Source organism: Balaenoptera acutorostrata, chromosome 10 (genome assembly GCF_949987535.1).
Source record: "Balaenoptera acutorostrata chromosome 10, mBalAcu1.1, whole genome shotgun sequence".
Lineage (NCBI taxonomy): Eukaryota > Metazoa > Chordata > Mammalia > Artiodactyla > Balaenopteridae > Balaenoptera > Balaenoptera acutorostrata.
This window is the reverse complement of record NC_080073.1, coordinates 40,704,786-40,729,264: the sequence shown is the minus strand read 5'-3', so window position 1 is coordinate 40,729,264 and position 24,479 is coordinate 40,704,786. Positions and strand designations below refer to the sequence as shown.

Below are 24,479 nucleotides of genomic sequence, written 5' to 3'. Positions count from 1 at the left end.
ATTTTTTACAGATCTTTCCCTGTAATTGATATCTAGTCTCATAGCGTTGTGGTCGGAAAAGATACTTGATACGATTTCAATTTTCTTAAATTTACCAAGGCTTGATTTGTGACCCAAGATATGATCTATCCTGGAGAATGTTCCATGAGCACTTGAGAAAAATGTGTATTCTGTTGTTTTTGGGTGGAATGTCCTATAAATATCAATTAAGTCCATCTTGTTTAATGTATCATTTAAAGCTTGTGTTTCCTTATTTATTTTCATTTTGGATGATCTGTCTATTGGCGAAAGTGGGGTGTTAAAGTCCCCTACTATGATTGTGTTGCTGTCGATTTCCCCTTTTATGGCTGTTAGTATTTGCCTTATGTATTGAGGTGCTCCTATGTTGGGTGCATAAATATTTACAATTGTTATACCTTCCTCGCACATTCTTTTATAAACCCATTTATCTGGTCTATATAGCCAGAAGTTGGATAATGGGGTACATATATGTTTAGCTATAATCGTGTTCTCTACACTTTTACTTTCTGGAAGAGCTTGTGTAGATTGGTATTATTTCTTCCTTAAGTGCTTGGTACAAATTCATCAGCAGAATCATCTGGGCATAGAGTTTTGTTTTTAAGAAGATGTTTAACTACATATAGATATTGTATAACAGTGTATAAATTATACACTTTAATAAGGTGGTTCAAGTGTATAATTTCTAGTGGCTGCTCTAAAAAATTATCACAAACTTGGTGGCTTAAAATAACAAAAATTTATCCTCTCACAGCTCAGGAGGCTAGAAGTTCAAAATCATTATGACTGGACCAAAATCAAGGTGTTAGGGCAATGCTCCCTCTGGAAGCTCTAGGGGAGAATAAATTCTTTGTCTCTTCCTTCTTCTGGTGGCTGCCCCAGAATTCTTTGGTTTGTAGCCACCTCATTCCAGTATCTGCATCCAAGGTCACATGGATTTTACAGCCTCCTCCTGTCTGTAAAATCTCTATACTTTTCTCTTATAAGGACAAATGTGATGGTACTCAGAGCCCACCAGAATAATACGGGATTATCTCATCTTAAAAATCTTTAACTTAATCGCATCTGCAAAGAATCTTTTTCCATATAAGGTAATATTTACAAGTTACAGACATGAGGACCTGATATCTTCGGAGGACATTATTTTTAACCTAATATGTCAAGTTATCTCTATCCTGGGAAGACTTTTATATCTTGGTTTTTCAAAAAAATATATTTATTTATTTGGTTGTGCTGGGTCTTAGTTGTGGCAGGCGGGCTTCTTAGTAGTGGCTTGCAGGCTCCTAAGTTGCAGCACACAGGCTCCTTAGTTGTGGCATGCGAACTCTTGGCTGCAGCATGCATGTGTGATCTAGTTCCCTGACCAGGGATTGAACCTGGGCCCCCTGCATCGGGAACACGGAGTCTTAACCACTGCACCACCAGGGAAGTCCCAACTTTTATATTTTGTTGCTTTCAAGGGATTTGCCCATTTCATCAAAGTGTCAAATATTACCATGAAGTTGTTAAGCATATTCTTTATTGCCTTTATATATAAGTAGAATCAACAGTGATGTATTCTTTCATTCCTGATCAGGGATTTGTGTTTTCTCTTTTCTTCTTGATCACTCTGGCTAGAGGTTTAACAAATTGATTGATCTCTTCAAATAACCATCTTATTTTATTAATCTTCTCTATTGTTTTCCTATTTTTGGTTTCTAGTTTAATTTTGCTGTGGTGAGTCAACCACATTCATTCCATATGTATAAAATCATACAACCACACTGTATAATTTCAATCCTTTAAAACTTATGATACTAATTTTATTGCTCAGAATTGTGTACATTTTGTTGAGTATTCCCCATGAATTTTATTATGATTATTATTCTTTTTTTTACTTTTTGGCTGCACTGCACAGCACGTGGGATCTTTGTTCCCTGACCAGGGATTGAACCCATGCCCCCTCCAGTGGAAGCATGGAGTCTTAACCACTGAACCACCAGGGAAGTCCCCCCGAGAACTTTAAAACAATGTGTTTCTGCTATTCTGCAGAATCTTCTATAAATACCAATAGGTCTTATCGGTTGATAGTGGTGTTGTAGGTCTTTTATACTCTTGCTGACTTTGTCTATTTGTTCTATCAATTACCGAGAAAGGATCGTTGAAATCTCCAACTATACTTGAGTGTCTGCCTATTACTCCTTTCTGTTCTGTCAGTTTTTGCTTTATATGTACTTCGAAGCTCTTTAATTAGGTACGTACGTATTTAGGATGATTGTGTCCTCTTGATTAATCAATCCCCTTATCATTGTGAAATGCCTCTACTTCCGGTAAAATAAGTTGTTCTGATGTCTACTACTTTTATAAATATTAATACAGTGATTCTGGCTTCCTTTTGTTTAGAAGGTATGTCTTTTTCCACTCATTTTCTTTTAGTCTGTGTGTTTGTATTTAAAGTGGGTTTCTTGTAGACAATACGTTTGTCCTTGATTTTTTTTATCCAATTTGACAATCTCTGCTGCTGAATTGGAATATTAAAACCATTAATGTTCAATTCAATACTACTATCCCTATGGTCAGATGTAAATCTTCCATCTTGCTATTTTCTATTCTTCCCATCTGTTCCTTGTTTTCTTGTTTCCTTCCCTCTTGTGAAGTAACATTTTTGTGAAGTATTATGCTGTTTTTATTCCATTATTAGCTTATTAGTTATGCATCTTTAAATAGTTAATCTAAGATTTACAATATCCATCTCTACACTGTCACAGTGTACTCTCAAATAATATTTTAGCACTGTCACATATAGTGTAAGAACTTTAATAGAGTATACTTCCAATTCCTTTTCCTGTCCTTTGAGTGATGTTTGGTCCTTAACATCAATATGCTGTGAACCTAAATACATATTGTTATTTTTGGTTTAAACAGTCTATTATCCTTTTAAACAATTAAAAATAAAAGGGAAGTGTCTTTAATACTGACCCATATGCTGACCTCTTCTGGCACTCTTTATTCTTCCACGTAGATCCAGTCCCCTCCCAAAATGCTTTATCAAATTATTAGTTTCCCCTATAATCAATCTTTCTCAACAATTTCAGAACTTTACAACAGTTTAACTCAATTTATTCTTCTTCTGTCTTTCTATTTTTGTCATTTCTACATGTTACAAACCCCCAAAATGTTCGTTGTTTAAAAAGTCTACATTCCTTTATATTTAACTACTTATTTACACTTCTCCATGCTCTTTATTCTTTCTCTAGCATCATGTGCTTCCATTTGGAATCATTACCCTTCATCCTGAAGAACTTCCTTTAGTGTCCTTACATTGTGAACTAGTGATAACTGCTCCACCTTTTGAATGTCTGTGAACGCCTTTATTGCACTTTCTATTTTGAAAGGTATTTCTACTAGATACAGAATTTCACAGTGACAATTTTCCTTTCAGCATTTAAAAATATTATTACACTGTCCTCTGGCTTCTATCATTTCTGTTGAAAAGTCAGACATCAGTTTTATCATTGTGCCTCTGAATTTAATGTGTCCTTCCCCACCCCCCCGCTCCTTGGCTGCTTTAAGATGTTAGCTTTAAGAGTTTAAGCACCGGGACTTCCCTGGTGGTGCAGTGGTTAAGAATCCACCTGCCAACGCAGGGGACATGGGTTTGAGCCCTGGTCTGGGAAGATCCCACATGCCGCGGAGCAACTAAGTCAATGTGCCACAACTACTGAGCCTCTGCTCTAGAGCCGCGAGCCACAACTACTGAGCCCATGTGCCACAACTACTGAGCCCATGTGCCACAACTACTGAAGCCCACGTGCCTACAGCCCCTGCTCCGCGACAAGAGAAGCCACCACAATGAGAAGCCCACGCACCGCAACAAAAAGTAGCCCCCGCTCACCTCAACTAGAGAAAGCCTGCCCGCAGCAACGAAGACCCAACGCAGCCAAAAATAAATAAATTAAAAAAAAAAAAAAAAAAGAGTTTAAGCACCATGTGCCTGAGTATGGTTTTCTCTATATCCAAACTTGGATATGTTCGGTCTCTCTTATTCTGTGAGTTGGTATCTTTTCATTAGTTATGGAAAATTTTTAGGCCTTACATCTTCAAGTATTGCTTCTGCACCATTCTTTCTCTTCTCATAGGTCTCTAATGATAAATATTAATTCCTTTGACTGTATCTCATGTGTCTCTGTACTCTTTTCTCTTTGTCCTGTCCCCTCAACTTCAACCAATTTCTTTTTCTCCTGTTTCAGTTTCAACGTATCTATTAACCTGAGTTCACTAATCCTGTCTTCTGCTGTGTCCAGCCTGCTGTTAAACCTATCCAATGGGTTAATTTCAGTATATTTTCAATTGTTCAATAGGTATTTGATTCTTTTTATATATTCCCATTCTCTGTTGAAATTCTCCATTTTCCCCCTCATTTTAACACATTAATCACAGTTATTTTTAAATACCTATCTTCTAACCGTACTAAGGTAAGTGACTTTTACAAAATGTCATCAGATTTAAGTAGAAAGCACCTCCTTACCCTACAGAAAGTAAAACAAGTTTCTTACGGAAAATGATGCTTCTTAGAAGGAAGAAGGACAAAGAGCACATGCTAGCTTGTAGTCCGTATGTCCCTATAGAAAAATCCTTACCTTTGCTAAGGTTTTCCTGGAGTAAATGTCAGTACGAAGACCAAAGTTCTGCAAATCAATTGGTTTTTCCTTGTTCTTCTCAGGAAAATTTAACATCTGCTGAGCAGCAGGAACCTATGAGTCAAATAAATGATAAATGGCTGTATTAACCTCTACAAAGTAAAGGGGACAGAGGCTTTTAAGGATGTTTAATATTGGCACTTAAACCACTAGAGATTCTACAAAAAAATAAATACCTACACCTTATACTACACTTCTAACAAAAATTCAACATTTAAGAAACATTTTTTTTTTTTGCCTCTCTTAAGTCACAGAGAAAATAGACAAGTCTTCTTTAATATTTCACAGTGGAGGGCAATTTATAGGTTAGATTCGTGTTATTCCAACTGAATGGTATACATAATCCGATTGAGACATAATAATCTTTTCAAGGGACTTCCCTGGTGGTGCCCTGGTTAAGAATCCACCTGCCAGTGCAGAGGACACGGGTTCGAGCCCTGGTCTGGGAAGATCTCACATGCCGCGGAGCAACTAAGCCCGTGCACCACAACTAATGAGCTTGTGCTCTAGAGCCTGTTAGCCACAACTACTGAAGCCCGCGTGCCTAGAGCCCGTGCTGCGCAACAAGAGAAGCCAAAGCGATGAGAAGCCCATGCACCTCAATAAAGAGTAGCCCCCGCTCGCCGCAACTAGAGAAAGCCAGAGCACAGCAACGAAGACCCAATGCGGCCAAAAATAAATAAATTAAATAAATTTTTTAAAAAGTTCTATAGAAGAGATTAAAAAAAAAAAAAAGAACATGTGCATAGATGTCCACTTTCCAAATGTTAGGAAGGGGAAGAAGTTCTAAACAATTTAACACATTTATACAGTCTGCTTCTTTACTAGTGTCTTTGATGGCAGAAGTGATAAAGGAGCCATGAGTTATGAAAGCAAATCTATAACAGGATAAAGCATTGACTCTTGGCATTAATGGGAGAGCATTATCCTAAACAACTAAATATTCTTATGGACTCAAACATTTACAACATACAAACAAACATAACCTATCAGCTAAGGAACAGCACTTTTATATGACTATAATAGTAATGCCTGAATATAAATGCTAGAAGTGGTTGTCTATTACCACCCAGACCTGAAAAAAAGGCTGCACTAATTTACCTGAGGTGATCGAAGATGTAGAGGTACAAGCCCAGAGGGGGTATCAGCTAATACATTGAAATGAGGAGTCGGAGGAGGTCCCATTGCCATGGGTCGACTTTCTGGATCCACTTGGTAATTAACAAGCCCCCACTGCTCTAAAAAGGCATGAACCCTGAAGGATAAAGCTCTTAAAGTTAAAATCTAGAGAATGTACCTCATCATCTTCATAAGCATCATTACATTTCATTAAAAAACAAAAGAAAAAAAAACCCTAAGTAAACGTGTTCTCTTGTAGGCTATGAACCATCACAAAGTAACTGACAATTTTGGTTTGAGGGGCAATTTCTACAAACTCAAAATAATGTTGAACATAGCACCCCCAAACCTAGTATAAAGCCTAATTATTTCAATCACAGAAATGAGGGAACAAATGTTCATGTAGGTCCATGGTCAAAGAGCTCACACATAAACCAAACTCACAGGAGGAGACCTACATTTTGGTTTTTTCTTTAGACAGATTTAGGGCACAGAGCTTATCCACTCCCCACCCTAACCCACTCTCCATCTACGGTCAGTTTATGATTAGACCATACAATAAAAGATGTAAAATGTAAAATTAAAAAAAAAAAAAGGATGCTTTAGGTATTTTATTAACCAAGAAAACATCCAGTTTAGTCAACCTAACATTAGCAATGTATCAGTAACCACCTGCAGTGAAATATCTGAGAAAAAGTCAAGACATTTTTACCTCATCACAGCACATACATCTCCAGTCAAGTTCCTCCGACAAGCAGTGCTGGTTAAATATTCCTGGGGATTTAGGCGGTATGTGTCGATCATAAAATTTCGATATGCCAAGTATCTAAAAAGTAATGGCAAAATTCATAAGGTGAACACACATCCTTTCAGAAACGGTAACTCATAGAGCCAAATGGTTCCATATTCCCCAACCAAATACACCAAAAAGTTAAGACAACAGTCCAACAAACAATAGTGATAATGTACTGAGTATTTACAGTCATAAGTGTAACTCAGAGTAAGAATCCCTAAAATGCAAAACAACTAACATATAATAAGCACAATAGAGTAATCTGATGACGATAGTGTGAAGTAAAATAAGTACAACCTTGGTCACAGAGGTCAATCAATAATCCTTAGTTGCCTGCAGAATTTGCAAATAACACTTGGTTACTCAGGCTGTCTCCCTAACTACACTACTATGTACCTAGCATTTACTGTGTGCCCGCCATAGGTCTAAGGACTTTCTGTGTGGTAATGCATTTAATACTCACAATCTCTCTATAAGGTAGGATCTATTATTATTCTATTTATAGATTAGGGTTAAAGAATTTGTCCTATGGGACTTCCCGGGCGGTCGAGTGGTTAAGACTCTGTACTTCCAACGCAAGCTGCGCAGGTTTGATCCCTGGTCAGGGAGCTAAGATCCCACATGCCATGAGGCACAGTGGCCAAGAAAATTACAAACAAAATGCACACACACACACACACACACTCACACACAACTAGAACAGAGAGCTAAGATCCCACATGTCGTGAGGCACAGTGGCCAAGAAAATTACAAACAAAACACACACACACATACACACAACTAGAATTTGTCCCAGACCAAAAGGCTGGTTAAGTGGTGGAGCTAGAATTCAGCAAAGTGTGGTGGCTCTGGCTCTGACAATGGTTACATACTTCCTGACTATCAGTTTTTTAGAGATCCCAGCTATGCAACAAGTAGAACCTATGAAGCCAAACTCAGAGGTAAGACAAGCCATATAAAAAAGGAGAGAAAAACTGAGATTCTGAGTCATAGCAGATTCCACATCCACAGTGTACCCAAGCATTTCTGCCATAAAATACTTAAAACAAGTGTGTAAAGAAGGTAGAGACCTAGCGAAACTTCTTACCACGAAAGTAAAGCAAAAGACTAGCAGCTTGAAGTTAGCTACGTCAGAGTAAAAAAGGTATACTATTCAAAGAGTCCTGTACAAGTACAGCTGGAGAAACAAAGATTGAAAGGTGAATTTACAAGTTTAAATGGGCTAAGTTGTGCTTTTAAATAGCAGACTGCCAAGAACTGTAAGTATTTATAAATACTGGCAATTTGCAATTTGGTGGCAATAGGCAAATTAGCCAGAAGAATATACCATGTCTAAATAGGTGAAAAAACCTGACTGGGCTTCTTATGCCAAATCTTTGATTCTGGTTTTAAATGACTCCTTACAGCTTTGTTATGAAAAGCTGAAATTAGCTTTGACACCTAAGCTTAGAATCTCAAACTATCATGGATAATTTACCATGACAAAATATTTATTATTAGATTTTCTGTATTACACCCACGTGATTTGTGTGTAAAAGCATCCTTCCCTAAACAATTTAAACAAGAGACATCTATTTGCGCAGTCACATGTGTATAACAGAAAACAGATTAACACTATGAAGATAAGACACGGAAAGGTAATTATAGTGTGACAGATAACGGATTTATTTTAGGGGGCAAGGATTTCTGGAAGTCTATAATTAAGGGTCACCAGGCAAAGATAAAAATACTTCCTAATGAACTTCTTCCTTCTAATAATTCTGCTTCCAATGCAAAAGCACAACAATGCTTTATGTAATTAAGATCAATTTATATGCAGCTATTATCATCATACTTGGCATTCTCTTATTTATTTATTTATTTTAAATTTTTTTGGCCGCAACCCGTGGCATGTGGGATCTTAGTTCCCCGAGTAGGGATCAAACCCGTGCCTTCTGCAGTAGAAGCACGGAGTCTTAACCACTGGACTGCCATGGAAGCCCTTGGCATTCTTTTAATTAAAAGTCATTCATCAGGAAAATAAGATAAAGGTTCATTTTCTCCTAGATTATATATAATCAATAACAAACAGGTACTCACAAGGTGAGTTAGGGAGAAAACTGAACTCAGTTTAGTGAGTATCTGTTACTGAATTCAATCGTTAGCTGCAAAAGCTGATGCGTATGTATCAACAGTTCAAGATTGAGGAAGAAAAAATTTGAAACAATTTCCTTTGAAGCAACGAGTGATGTGTAGCTGAGATATGAACACTGTTCTGAACAGAGTAAGATATTTGTAAACTTTCAGACAATAGCAAAGATTAACTCAGAAGGGTGCTTTAAGAACCCCCTGCCAAACACATCCAAATATTAATTTTTCTTAATACTGGTTCCACTAAAATATGTAACAGTATCAGGATTACATCTTTACATTTCACTCACATCTCTGGAGTCTTGGATTTGTTTTTTCCATTGAAAAACTCAGGAAGAGCACGCCGTTCAATCACATGAATACTGAAGGGGAAAAAGACAATTAGGAGTCCTCTTTGAAAAATAAAATCCTGAAATTTGAGCTAAGCTTGTTTAATTTTCAAAGTGAAACTGATAAAACCAAAAACTGAGCACTACTTGCAAAATTTAACTGGCTTACACAAGTTCCTATGTATTAACAGTATGTAATAATAAAATTAAAGAATATATGTAATATATATTTATAAAGTTATATATAATATATAGAGCTAAAGAAAGCTTTCCCTTTCTCACCTCCAATACTTAGTGTAGTTCTTCTATTCCCATAACCAAACTCAAAAAGTTCTATAAACACACTGAAGGCTTCAGATTTCATGTTCTTGTCATAACACACCGTAACTAGATGATGAGCCACAAATTAGGAAAAGTTCTTTGGAAATTGGCTGACAAAAATCATAGTAGTTGGCATGGCAACAAATTGGTGAAATGAATGATCGACCAAAAGACAACAAAACTGACTGTAATCGGTTTCTTAGGCTCAACATTAATGCACCTTTTCATCCAGCATTCAGAAACTTTGTGGTGAACTGAATTTTTAAAAATAGTTCAGTGATTTACTGCTTTTAAAAAGATCACAGAACTAATTTTTAACATTCACATAAAAAGCACTGATAATTTTATAAAATGTTACAGGTGATAAGCACTGTAGAGACCATGTGAAATGATCAGGCCTAAAACACTCTACAAATGAAACCAACTGTACCTTTAGCACAAAGGTTTTGACATTAATGCTAATCAATATTTTTCCTGATGACACATTTTAGTTTCTCAGTGCCTTTCCAGATATGCAACACGTACAGAGATTACATGGGAAAGAGCAAATCAACAGTCTGTGAACACAAATAAAAGCATTCACTCTTTCATTATTTGGTAACGTTTAAATTGTTTGAATTGGATACTACCAAATACTATAAATAAAATGAATCACCTGGAAACTTACAGGAAGATAATTTCTAAGATGAATTTATGTTCCATAGATATATGTATAATGAATTTCCAAGTTTTATTATAAGGAGAATAACTGTAAGCAATTAATTATAAACTGGTCCTAATATACCTCTCATTGTTATGTTACAGGTTAGGGAGAGGCCACAAAAACAATTTCACCAAGAACAAAACACACAAGAATGTTTAATCGCAAGCACTTTCTTTTTCAAAAATCTATGTTTGAAGTACTGGCAGCTGATTCCTTACGTTCTGAGAATGAGTCAAGTAGTAGAAGGAGTGGGATATTCGGAATCAGAAAACCTGAGTTCTTCCAATTAGCAACTCTGCAATTTTGCACCACTTCAACTGAGGCTGTAGTTATCTATAAAATAGGGATATAACTAATACCTCTACTGTCCATCTAACAGCACACTTTGTGACATGCAAAGATCATCATGCAAATGGAAGTGTTTCTGTAACCTATAAAAACCTAAAAAACTATGTACTGTTATGACTTTCCCCTTTTTTGAGGGGAAAATGCTAGTTTCTCAAGCCATTCTGAATCTTAATCTGTAATTACAAATAACAATAATGAAACTTCCAAATTTGAAAGTAATTTAACATAATAATCAATGTAATGAAGACTGACCTTCAAAGAAAAGCGATATCTTATTCTGTTTCAGCTTCTACTTATTCAAAACAATGAGGAACAGCATTCAGAGTTAGTTTTTAAAAGTATGCTGAAAAGTCTCAGTAGTAGAGGCCATACCTTGTGGTTTTGGACAAAAATGAGGTATGACTCAAATGGACCATCCACCCTATTCTTTTAAGTTGGTTTTAAAAGAGATATATATATAAGCACAAGACCACGAGATTGTAAGGGCAGCATCACTAGACTAAGTATACAGCCTTCCAATGAAAGTACCTTAAAGAAACTAACATCTATTTGGAGTTCTGGTACATATATTTAAAAATAAAAAACTGTCCAACAAAAATCAGCCTGACGTGAAAGAGTTACATTTCATAAGTAATCAATAGGTAAGATATGTACATCTCCATTTATTTCCAGCCATGTTCCAAGGGTGCCACAGTGGCTGTGGTAAATGACAGGGAGGGTGTTGAAGAGGTTGTTTTCCTCAACTCTCTTACATGCCACGGTTTATACAAGAAAGGGCTGTTTCCAATTAACATGAAGCCATTATTGGGTACTAAGATGAATTTTTCTTTATATATTTCCATAATGTTTAAAAATCATATAATGAACATCAATATTTTATAATTATTAAATACTCAAGCATTTGCCTGTCTGAACTAAAACTGACTCCAAATGAGCCAGGTTCAAGTTTACAAAATTTTATAACCCTAAGTTACAACACAATAGTTTCTATCCCCAAGTAAAACAACCAAAAGAACACATTCCAAAGTTAAAATAAAATAACTTTCCATCCCCCTTCATCCAGTGTGACAGTGATTACTGATGAGGGGACCTGGGCAGAAGAGCACAATTTAAAAAAAATAATAATAATAAATTTATTTATTTATTTTTGGTTGCACTGGGTCTTCGTTGCTGCGTGCAGGCTTTCTCTAGTTGTGGAGAGCAGGGGCTACTCTTCATTGTGGTGCACGGGCTTCTCATTGAGGTGGCTTCTCTTGTTGTGGAGCACAGGCTCTAGGCACGCAGGCTTCAGTAGCTGCAACGCGTGGGCTCAGTAGTTGTGGCTCGTGGGCTCTAGAGCGCAGGCTCAGTAGTTGTGGTGCACGGGCTTAGCTGCTCCACGGCATGTGGGATCTTCCCAGACCAGGGATCGAACCCGTGTCCCCTGCACTGGCAGGCGGATCCTTAACCACTGCACCACCAGGGAAGTTCTGAGCACAATATAATTTCAAGGAAAGTTTTCCCACTCCTAATTACCATGTTCACAGATGTAAGCGACCTACTCACCAGTTATAATCAAACCACGATGCATAGCTAGGAATAATAATGTGATTGGTCTGCTCTGTCACATTATCTTCACCAGGGTCAACTGACCGACTCTGATCACCTTTGCCAGGATCTTCATCTTCCTATAGAAAAGAAGCCAAAGTTCAGAGAAAGAGAACTACAGAGAGATATGGAAGAGCTTTCAAACTTTTAGTAGCAGGTTACAGAAAATGCAGCTAGCTGATCCAATTTCAAGGACCAGGAGAACAAATTTCAAGTAAAAATAGCCTTTCACAGTTTTTAAGGTACCTTCACAAGATGTCCAGATGAGATAGCGTATTTTATTCCTCCTTTTTACAGATGAGGGAATCAACTCAGAAAGCCCAAAACTTTTTCCACAATAGCTTGCTACTTATTTGTCTAGTTTTACCTAATCCTAGAATCACAAATCTAAATTACTAGTTCTCAATTTATTTATAAGGAGGTAACACAAGGACACTGAGACATAAGGATAAGGTTTCCCCAATCCCAAAGACTGAGTACTAAGTATCTGCCAACAGCGATATGTGCAATATCTCACTTATTCCTCACAATAACAGCAGGTACTGTTTATCATCTCTTTTGTGGATGAGAAAATGATGCACAGAGCTAACAAGACATAAACAGGATAAAACTCCAGAAAGCCCAGCTAGAGGGCCTACACTCTTAACCACTCTTACTGATGAAAATTGGTTCTGACTTTTATCACATTTATGTAGGTTTTGCAAATGATTCCACCTAAAAACCTGGTTTTGCTAATACAATAATTTCAAAAAGCATTGCTTTAGGTCAAAACACAAGAACATTTTTTACGCTACCAGTAAACAGTAATAATTACTTTTTTTTCTTTGGCTGCATGTGGGATCTTAGTTCCCCGACCGAGGCCCACAGCAGTGAAAGCATGGAGTCCGAACCACTGGACCACCAGGGAATTCCCCCAGTAATAATTACTTTCAAATAATATTATCTAACATACTCTTTATATTCAAGGGGATCCAAGTGTCCCATAAATGTCCTTTACAGATTTTTCTCCTCAATACAAAACCTGATCAAGGAGTCCATATTATATATGATATTCATGTCTCCTTTAACCCCTGACTCCTTTTTGGCGGAGATTTTATGACATTAAAATTCTTGAAGAATCCAGACCAGACAGCTTGTATAGCATCTACCAATCTCTATTTATCACAATGATTCTTCATAATTAACTTCAGATTAAACATTTTTACAAAGAATACTACAGGAAATAAGCTTATTAACATTCAGATATTTTCAAACTGTGTAGAGTTCTATCTATCAACCTTTTATCTGTGGTGTTTTTACTGTTTTTAATCTTATAAAATTCTTTTCTGTTAAGAAACCAGTCAAATTTTGCATCATATTCTTTTACAATGGTTCCATAGTTTAATTTCTACCTTTAACTTAAATCAACCTAAATTTCCTGTGTTATTTTAGGTGAGGATCCAGTTACTGCTAGAAACTTAAGACAGTAGTTTCCTTAAGATCAGTGAATACCAAAAAAAAAAATTTAATGCATGAAATCATCAAGGAAATTCTGGTTGTTACTTAAATGATATTGAAACAAATGTGTTAATATTGATGACAAAGGTAAGGAATTTTATTTCCCAAACAAGGGAAGCTAGCAAAATCTATGCTCATGGTTAATTTGTTTTTGTGGCATAGGTTCTACAAATTCAATGTGATTCAATTCAGAAAATTTTCTTTATTCAGGAAAACCAGGGAGAGGCTGGTATTGAAATGAATAAAGGCTGACAGTCTACAGTTTAGTCATCTCAGTGAGGAAAGAAGCAGGATGACATCATGGGACTGGTGTTAGAGTAACCACCTCTAACCATCTTAGGTTTACGTTACATAACAGACTTGTCCATAGTTTCAAAAGTACTCCCACCTTTGGCATAAAAAAAAGGGGGGGGGGCATAATTCTTTGGTTTTCTATTTTGGCCTCCTTTATTGCCACCCAATACTTTCTACTCTAAAAGATGATATCTTTTTACAAATGTAATATTCATAAATGTTTATGAGTAGCTCTTTGAATAAAGAAGTTTGATTTTAAAGAAAAAAATCATAAGAACAGTTCAGCTGAAGAGCCATCTGTAGAAGAGTTTCTTGAAATACTTTTCCTTGAAATCCGGTCATGAATATTTTCATTTCATGACTGTGTAAAAAACAACAATAAGTGTCACTGTGGGGGAAGTTCTCTGACTCACTGAAAAAGAAAAAAAAGAACTAACCATTTTCAGCATTAAGGAAGTTATTTCAAGGAGATGAAGAATTAGTTACACATCTTAACACAGTTAGAAATGACAACCTGAATAAACAAGGTGCCATTTATTTAAAGAGAAATAAAACCTTGCCTAAAATCCAACACCATCCTACAGCCTAATTATTGACATGTCTCCGCAGCAAAACTGATGAAACAGGAAGTAGCTGACTTTAAGGCTCAAAAAAGGTGAAGAGTATGACCAAAGGCTACATCAGTTGTGGGCTGGGGCTGCACTAATAGAAACGGGAGTGAGAAAATCAAAGCGAGGCACGGTCCCTGCTCATCTGGAATACTGTGCAGCTCTGATTATTAACTTGCAACCAGGAGAGTAATGGAACCAGAAACTATAGCATATGAGGAATACTACCTGGGAAAATGGCAAATTCCTCTTGATAAAATTTGGGGGGTGGGTCAAGAAAGACACACTATTTTGGGGGTGTGTTAAAAAGAAATTAAAAAATCAGAAGGACCTCAAAATGGAATATTTCTAAGGAAACTTCCAAATCAGTGTTTCTACTGCTTGATACACAGGACCCTTAGAGTTACTGTTGCACCAGGCCTAGCTAAATCATTACCTTTCCTCCTGTTGTGACTGTTTCTTCATCCTGCTCATCTGCAAAATCAAAACACGTAATTCATTTAACAGGTAAATGCTCTCTCGATTACCTGGAAACCTTAAGGTTTAAGGAATGATACTGGACAGAGAAAAGGAAAGAAACAGCATTATTAAAGCTAATTTACCTTGAATAATTCAGTAAATTAGAATTGTACACAGAAGCATAGAGGTGAGTAAAAATTCAAAGCACAAATCATTAAAATTCTCCAACAATAGGGAACTTATAATTAAATACTACTTGGGCTACAATCTTAGTCATGATCTTACTTAATAATAGTTAAGGAACTTGGTTTGGGCTCTTGCCTCCAGAGGTTTAGTGAAACAAAGTAATGACATTTCGGATCCCAGAGGAAATGAGTAAAGAATGAGGAGTAAAGAAGGAGGTGATAATCAATCCCTACAGACAAAGTCCTGCCAAGAGTGTTAATACCTTCTGAGGATAGGGGACTACAGGACCTAAATGTTAGTCTTGCAAAAGAACAAAGGCAAATCCATGTATAATTTAAACTAGGCAGCTGACTTCCATAGTGAAAAGTAAAAGTTCCACAGTGGAAAAGGTAAGAGGTTACAGCACAAATAATTACATGGTTAAGTTCCTGTAACATTTTATTTTTTATATAATTATTATGACCCTTGGCAGTGACTAAGGCACTGTAAAGTTTAAAGAGAACACAAGGAAGCCATTTTTTTCCATTATTCCTTCAAACAAATATTTCCAAGAATCTGCTATTTGAAAAGCACTAAATAAACTGCTTAGACAGGGGTCAGGATCTATAGCCTACAAGCTAAATCAGGCCCACTGCCTGTTTTTGTATGGAATCTGGGAAATTGACTCTTAGTGTGTTCCTAGTCAACAGTTAACTGATAAGAAGGGTGGTTCGCTGTGCCTAGACTGTGCACAACGCAGCTTATGATAAACTTCTGCAGCCTGAAATTCTGGTATGTGTTAGGCAGAGGGTACCCTACATTACCAGTAGAAACACTGATCTCAAACAAGCTTCCCTAGGTGGAAACACTGCATGTGTGTTGCTGTGGGAAGAGCGCACTCTGTGCGATCCCTCACGTAAGGGAGAGAGCGTAAGGAAGCCTGCACCCAGACTCTGCCTGTGTTATTTCCCCTTATGATCTGTTTATGCTTCCTATGTTGCTGTGATATGTGTCAGCCATAAGTACAACTATATGCTGAGTTCCATCAGTCCTTCTAGAGAATCTCCAAACCTGGGGATGGTCTTGGGGATTCCTATCACACCTGTAAGTGAAGAATGATTTTTTTATTTTTAAATGGTTAAAGAGAAAATCAATAGAAGAATAAATATATCATGACATATCAAAAATTAATTGAAATTCAAATTTCAGTGTCTATAAATAAAAGTTTTATTGGAATAAACCGTGATCATTTGTTTATATATTATGAATGGCTGTATCTGCATTACAATGGCAAAGCTGACTAGCTGTAACTTAGACCTTATAGCCCAAAATGCCTAAAATATTTACTATCTGGCCCTTTTTAGAAAAGTTTGCCAACCCCTACTTTAGAGGATATAAGAAGATGAGTAGTATTTTAACAGGTTATAAGGAACCAGCCTTCAAACATTTAACTAAATTTTATGCACCAGCCACCGTCCAAGTGCTAAGGACACGGGCTTCCCTGGTGGTCCAGTGGTTAAGAATCTGCCTGCCAATGCAGAAGACATGGGTTTGAGCCCTGGTCCAGGAAGATCCCACATGTCGCAGAGCAACTAAGCCCGTGCGTCACAACTACTGAGCCTGTGCTCTACAGCCTGCGAGCCACAACTACTGAAGACCATGCACCTATAGCCCATGCTCCGCAACAAGAGAAGCCACAGCAATAAGCCTGCACACAACAAAGAGTAGCCCCTGCTTGCTGCAACTAGAGAAAAGCCCGCGTGCAGCAATGAAGACCCAGTGCAGCCAAAAATAAATAAAATAAAATAAACAAATAAATTTATTTTTTTTAAAAATGCTAAAGACACAATGATGAACAAGAAAAAGTCCCTGTCTTTATGGAGTTTATATTCCAGTTAAGAGTGGCAGGAGATGGAAGAGAAAATAAACAAACAAAAAGATATCAAATGTTGAAAACTGCTATACACAGAGGGAGGAACACTCCTGAGCTCATTCTATGAGGCCACCATCACCCTGATACCAAAACCAGACAAGGATGTCACAAAGAAAGAAAACTACAGGCCAATATCACTGATGAACATAGATGCAAAAATCCTCAACAAAATACTAGCAAACAGAATCCAACAGCACATTAAAAGGATCATACACCATGATCAGGTGGGGTTTATCCCAGGAATGCAAGGATTCTTCAATATACGCAAATCAATCAATGTGATACACCATATTAACAAACTGAAGAATAAAAACCATATGATCATCTCAATAGATGCAGAAAAAGCTTTTGACAAATTTCAGCACCCATTTAGGATAGAACCTCTCCAGAAAGTGGGCATAGAGGGAACCTACCTCAACATAATAAAGGCCATGTGTGACAAACCCACAGCCAACAACGTCCTCAATGGTGAAAAACTGAAACCATTTCCACTAAGATCAGGAACACGACAAGGCTGCCCACTCTCACCACTATTATTCAACATAGTTTTGGAGGTTTTAGCCACAGCAATCAGAGAAGAAAAAGAAATAAAAGGAATCCAAGTTTGAAAAGAAGAAGTGAAGCTGTCGCTGTTTGCAGATGACATGATACTATACATAGAGAATCCTGGAGATGCTACCAGAAAACTACTGGAGCTTATCGGTGAATTTGGTAAAGTAGCAGGATGCAGAATTGATGCACAAAAGTCTCTTGCATTCCTATACACTAATGATGGGGAATCTGAAGGTGAAATTGAGAAAACACTCCCATTTACCACTGCAACAAAAAGAATGATATATCTGGGAGTAAGCCTACCTTGGGAGACGAAGGACCTGTATGCAGAAAATTATGGGACACTGATGAGAGAAACTGGAGATGATGCAGGTAGATGGAGAGATATACCATGTTCTTGGATTGGAAGAATCAACATTGTGAGGGTGAATATACTGCCCAGGGCAATCTACAGATTCGGTGCAGTACCTATCAAACTACCACTGGCGTTTTTCACAGAACTGGAGCAAAGGATCTCACGGTTTGTATGGAGGCACAGGAGACCCCGAATAGCCAAAGCAATCTTGAGAAAGAAAGGTGGAGCTGGGGGAGTCGGGCTCCCTGACTTCAGACTGTGCTGCAGAGCTACGGTGATCGAGGCAGTGTGGTGGTGGCACAAAGACAGAGGTGTAGATCGGTGGAGCAGGATGGAGGGCCCAGAGGTAAAGCCACGCACATATGGTCACCTTATCTTTGATAAAGGAAGCGGGAGTGTACAGTGGCGAAAAGACAGCCTCTTTGGTGAGTGGTGCTGGGAAAACTAGACAGCTACACGTGGAGGAATTAAATTGGAACACTCCCTAACACCATACACAAAAATAAACTCCGAATGGATTGAAGACCTAAATGTAAGGCCAGACACTGTTAAACTCTTGGAGGAAGGCATAGGCGGAACACTCCGTGACATGGATCACAGCTGGATCCTTTTTGACCCACCTCCTAGAGAGACGGAAATAAAAACAAAAATAAACAAATGGGACCTAATGAAGCTTAGAAGCTTTTGCACAGCAAAGGAAACCATAGACAGGACAAAAAGGCAACCCTCAAAATGGGAGAAAATATTTGCAAATGAAGCAACTGACAAAGGATTAATCTCCGAAATTTACAAGCAGCTCATGCAGCTCAATATCAAAAAGGCAAACCCAATCCAAAAATGGACAGAAGACCTGGGTAGACATTTCTCCAAAGAAGATATGCAGATTGCCAACAAACACATGAAAGAATGCTCAACATCATTAATCATTAGAGAAATGCAAATCAAAACTACAATGAGATACCATCTCACACCTGTCAGAGTGGCCATCATCAAAAAATCTACAAACAATGAATACTGGAGAGGGTGTGGAGAAAAGGGAACCCTCTTGCACTGTTGGTGGGAATGTCAATTGATGCAGCCACTATGGAGAACAGTATGGAGGTTCCTTAAAAAACTAAAAATAGAGCTACCATATGACCCAGCGGTCCCACTACTGGGCATATACCTGAGAAAACCATGGTTCAAAGGGAGCCGTGTACCACAGTGTTCACTGCAGCTCTATTTACGGTAGCCAGGACATGAAGGCAACCGGGTGTCCATCGACAGATGAATGGATGGAGGGGATGTGGCACATATATACCGTAGATTATTGCTCGGCCATAAAAAGACACGAAATTGAGTTGTTTGTGGTGAGATGGATGGGCCTGGAGTCTGTCATACAGAGTGAAGTAAGTCAGAGAGAGAAAAACAAATGGCATGTGCTAACACATATGTATGTAATCTAAGAAAGGGAAAAAGGGTGGTCATGAAGAGCCTGGGGGCAAGACGGGAATGGAGACGCAGACGTACTAGAGAGTGGACTTGGGGATATGGGGAGGGGGATGGGTCGGCTTAGACGAGGTGGGAGAGTGGCATGGACATATATACACTACCAAATGTAAAACAGATAGCTGGTGGGGGGCGGCTGCATGGCACAGGGAGATCAGCTTGGTGCTTTGTGACCGCCTGGAGTGGTGGGATGGGGAGGGTGGGAGACGCAAGAGGGAGGGGATATGGGGATGTGTGTGTATGTATAGCTGATTCACTTTGTTACGAGGCAGAAGCTAACACACCATTGTAAAGCAATTATACTCCAATAAAGATGTTAAAAAAACAACAACTGCTATACAGAGTCTAAAAACAAAATAATATATTTCAGAGAGGAATTGGGTGGGTGGACCCTTCACAGCAAATACAGAGGGAAGCCTCTCTGAAAAGGTGACATTTAAGCTGCAACCTGAGAGAAGGACAAAGCAAGCATTCCACAGAGAGGAAGAAGCCAAATCAAAGAACCTCAGGTGCGGATGTACCCCATGACTTCACAAAACTATGAGCATGAATAGAAGCTGAGAGAAATGAGCGGGACACAAGAGCAGAGTGCAATGATACAAAGCATTAGCACTACAGATAGACTGTCGTAGATCTGAATCTGTGCTCTCTCACTTAATAGCTGTACACTTAGGAACGTTACTGAAACCCTCCAGTCTCTATTTCCTAATCAGTGAATCGGGGCTAACACGGTTTTATGGAGAAACGTAAACAGGTAGAATGACACCTGACAGGTACTCACATAACATAAAGATGGACACCGTTCCTTGATTTGTAAGTTAGAGACAAACATCCGCTAAAAGCAGACGTGCGGTAAATTACAGCACTACCAACACTGAGTCATCCAACTCTGCAGAGGGACTATTTTTTTCTCAGGAAGTGACTAACAGAAAGAATTCTGGGTAAGGCCGTCAAAAATGAACTTTTTGTCCTTTGGGTCTTGGTAAACCAAAGGATAATCAACTTCTCACTAAATGGTGGTAGTACAATATAATGATTGCACTCTCTCTGGTCAAATTATACTATTTCATTTTAGTTTAACACATTTTCATCCCTGAAGGAGCTTGGTACCCAATGGAAATAGACTTCTGATAATCCAAAAGTAGGAGGGGCACCCTTCATACTGACTCCTAGATGGTAATACTCAATAAATGTTCTCTTCCTCCTTCTAGATATGGGCAAATACACTCTCACCTCAGCCCCTGAATCTTGACCTTCCAGAGATCTCACAAAAGAAAGAAATGACTGGGTATACTTGGCTCAGTGGCATATAAGGCAAAATATGGATCAGTTAAAAAAACAAACAACTCTGAACAATAATTCTCAGTTGATGGATCAGTCACCCTTGGCATGGTTCAGGTTATAGCCAACGCAGAAAGTCAGATGCTTACATGATACATGGGAAGCCTGTTGGTCCCTGGATGAAAGGCCAGGACAACAATTTCAAATTGCAAAGAGCCAAACTCTCCAGCTATGGTCAGCAGCATCCACAGCCACAGCACTCCTGATTGAGACCTCAACTTGTTCACAAATACAACGGGAAGATCTCCTATACCCAGCACTAAAACTTTTAATCCAGTTGGAACCCCATCCTTTTCCTAAAATTGGCTTCAATTTGACTCCTCTGATAAAATCTACGACAAAAATACTCTAATAGTCACATCACTTTTAAAAAGACAATTGTCCACTCCCTTAAAACTACAGAATTATTCTTTTTCGGGATATAACTTTAAACTATCATTCTATTTAACAAATTGTCCCAGTGAAGAGTATTCAAGTCTTAACAATATTTTACCTTTCACATTATTAAGAATATAAAACAAAAGACTGTTTATAGTTAGTTTTTGCTTTCTTGGCCTTTGATTCAGTGGGTAAGTGATGGCTGTAGAATAGGTGATATAAACTTATGGAAAATGAAAATTACTACTAGTTATTAAAGATCCATATTCTATTAATAATGTTAAAAACAATTACGATAGGATTTTGACAGTATCTCTTTTTATTGTTTATTTTGTTGACCTAATAACACCTTTATATAAACTGTCATCAAGACAATTTTCTGCTTTACTTTCAACATAACCAAAAATAGAATCATCCACTGATGTACAATGACAGGCTTTATGCCAGAAAAAGCAGGATGTATTTAGTGAAATGAAGTAGACAAACTCTTCCAAACACCCACTCATGTCTGCCATCAAGAATCAGAGCAGAAAAAAAAAAAAAAAAAAAAAGAATCACAGCAGTTTATCTGAAATACAGAATTCACTTGACTAGGACATAGTGAAATACAAGTCTCATTTTCCACATAAGGAGATCTTGAAAATCCCTATTAGGTCTAAAATCCCATCAATTCATAAATTTAATATATACTGAAAACACGAGGATCCCCTTTGATTTTTACAAATGAAGAAAGTAAGTGAGATCATTATATATATAACTTTCAGGAACAAAGATGTTTAAAACTATCCTTACTTTTAAAAACTGGAACAAGTGACTACCCTCAAAGCACATCCAAGAATTAGACCTTACTTGTGAAAGTGTACTCTATAACTGGAAAATAGAGTAAAAGGATGATGTGACTCTCATTTTATCCTGTTAAGGAAATTTTCTCTTTTTTAAAATATTTATTTATTTGGCTGCACCGGGTCTTAGTTGCGGCATGTGGGCTCTTAGCTGCAGTATGCGAACTCTTAGTTGCGGCATGCATGTGGGAACTAGTTCCCTGACCAGGGATCAAACCCAGGCCCCCTGCATTGGGAGCACAGCAGAGTCTTAACCACTGGACCATTAGGGAAGTCCCAAGGAAAGTTTCTGTTTGCTTACAAAGTATTAACAGTCAACAGATTTTTGTTCTGAAGACACAAAATCAATCTGCACACGTTGTGAAACAAATACTTCAGGCAGGTTATAGAAAGTGCTCTAATTATAACTGTTTCTTTAAAACTCAGATATTCTGATTTAGATATAATATTACCACCTTTGCTAGTCTGCAGGAAAACATTACGCTCTGAGAGAGGCAGATCAGTAAGAATGGAGAGAATGGATCATAAGAAATTAAATTTCCTAATATGGTAGCAAACTAAACAACAATGGTACTAACATAGCCATAGATAATATCTGTGCTAGAAAGCATAGCAACTGAAATCTCTCAGTAAAGAAAGGATTATCAAGGGAGCTGACATATTCAAGAGACAAAACTGTATAGATTTTCTGATTTTTACCTAGATCTGCTACAGTTCCTCCTTTAACAGGTGTATTTTCACTATCTTTCTTTGGGTTTACTAGAAAGAAAAAAAAAATTATGTTTTAGGGGGAAAGTTCTACTTGTTTTTAAGAAAACAGAATAGAGATTAAAAATTACACGACTCTCACTGCATCTCCACCATCATTCAGTACTTACCTTTGTGCAAAACCTACTCACCTTCATGTAAAAACCGCAAGCCCAGCTGAGAAACATTAACACTTAATGTAACAGACAATATTCTGTAATTAATTAAACAAGCAGCAATCTTTTTCATCATAAAAGCAAATAATACAGAAATACAGAGAGTAAACCCTGAAAAGAACCTTTCAACCCCTTTACCAAAAGTATTTTTTGTGTTTTTTTGTGCACTTGTGGATTCCCATTTCTGTGCCATTCATTAAGACAGACAAATTGAGGGAGAACCAATACCTTTTATACATCTATGTAGACTTCAAAACATTCTGAGGGTTTTTAAATCTTACAGATATAAAGTTATCATACTGTGCTTTTTTCCTTAGTACTCTACTTTTCTACTTTTGTACTTAGTTTTCTACTTTTGTAACAGTGCACCTGTGTGATCTTCCCATGTATTTTTAGTTACGTCTCTTTCATTTTTAATAGACACTCTGTGTCCATGAGTGGATCATGAGGTAACTAGCCCTATATCAATGGAAACTTTATTTTCAATTTTTCATTACTGTGTAATCAACATTCTTTTATACTTATCTTTATGCATGCATGTAATTACTTAATATGGATTATGAAATTAAAACTGTTATTGTACAGTTTTTTAAATTTAATAGATACAGGCAAATTGTGTTAAGTGCCTTCACCAATTTATACTTCAATCAATAGCATCTGAGAGTACTCACTTCCTCAAAACAGTTGTACTTTGGGAATCATCTACTTTCTAAGTTTTGAAAATCACATGGATGAAAAGTTACTTTAATGATTTACATATCCTTGGTTATATGAGATTAAGCATCTTTTCATACGTTTTTTGATCCTAGGTTTTTTAATAAAATTACCAGTACATAATACTTTGTCCTTTATTCTGTAAGGTTTAAGAATCTTTATACATATTTAGGGTTTTAATTCTCTGTTTGTTAAATGGGTAATGAATATTTTCTCTAAGACTAACACTTGTTTAAAGTACATTAGTATTTGGAAATTTACTTTTACAGTTTTGTTTTTATTTTATTTTTTTAAATTAATTAATTTATTTATTTTTTGGCTGTGTTGGGGGCCAGGCTGGGTCTTTGTTGCTGCGCGCGGGCTTTCTCTAATTGCGGCGAGTGGGGGCTACTCTTCATTGCAGTGTGCGGGCTTCTCATTGCAGTGGCTTCTCTTGTTGCAGAGCACAGGCTCTAGGCACGCAGGCTTCAGACGTTGTGGCACGCAGGCTCAGTAGTTGTGGCTCACAGGCTCTAGAGTGCAGGCTCAGTAGTTGTGGCGCATGGGCTTAGCTGCTCCGCGGCATGTGGGATCTTCCCGGACCAGGGCTCAAACCCGTGTCCCCTGCATTGGCAGGTGGATTCTTAACCACTGCGCAACCAGGGAAGTCTCTACAGTTTTGTTTTTAAATTGAGCACTTTAATCCACCTGAAGTTTAAATTCTTATATATGAAGAATACTAAAATTTACAGGACGTGTGGAACAGTTTGATCTTTTCCCATTTATTTGTGTTGCTAAATTCATAATAATTTTAATTTATTCACAAATATGGATCTATGTTTGAATTGCCCATTCTATTTTTTCTTTTTTTGGCTGTGTTGGGTCTTTGTTGCGGCATGCAGGATCTTTCGTTGCGGGTGCAAA

The 24,479-nt window shown here is 37.5% G+C and overlaps 1 protein-coding gene across 5 annotated transcripts in view; it reads right to left on the bottom strand.

Moving 5' to 3' along the window:
- SMARCC1 (SWI/SNF related, matrix associated, actin dependent regulator of chromatin subfamily c member 1) overlaps positions 1-24,479 on the bottom strand; it is a 192,668-nt gene that overhangs the window by 85,760 nt on the left and 82,429 nt on the right. For all 5 annotated transcript variants that reach the window (XR_009009515.1, XM_057554908.1, XM_057554907.1 and 2 more), the window contains exons 12-18: positions 22,639-22,698; positions 14,863-14,900; positions 11,986-12,107; positions 9,030-9,101; positions 6,529-6,642; positions 5,799-5,952; positions 4,638-4,751 (exon numbers count right to left, since the gene is read on the bottom strand). Coding sequence is in view for 4 of the 5 variants with exons in the window: in XM_057554908.1 (XP_057410891.1) it covers positions 4,638-4,751; positions 5,799-5,952; positions 6,529-6,642; positions 9,030-9,101; positions 11,986-12,107; positions 14,863-14,900; positions 22,639-22,698 (674 nt within the window). In the remaining variant the exon portion in view is untranslated. The remainder of the gene's footprint in view (positions 1-4,637; positions 4,752-5,798; positions 5,953-6,528; positions 6,643-9,029; positions 9,102-11,985; positions 12,108-14,862; positions 14,901-22,638; positions 22,699-24,479) is intronic.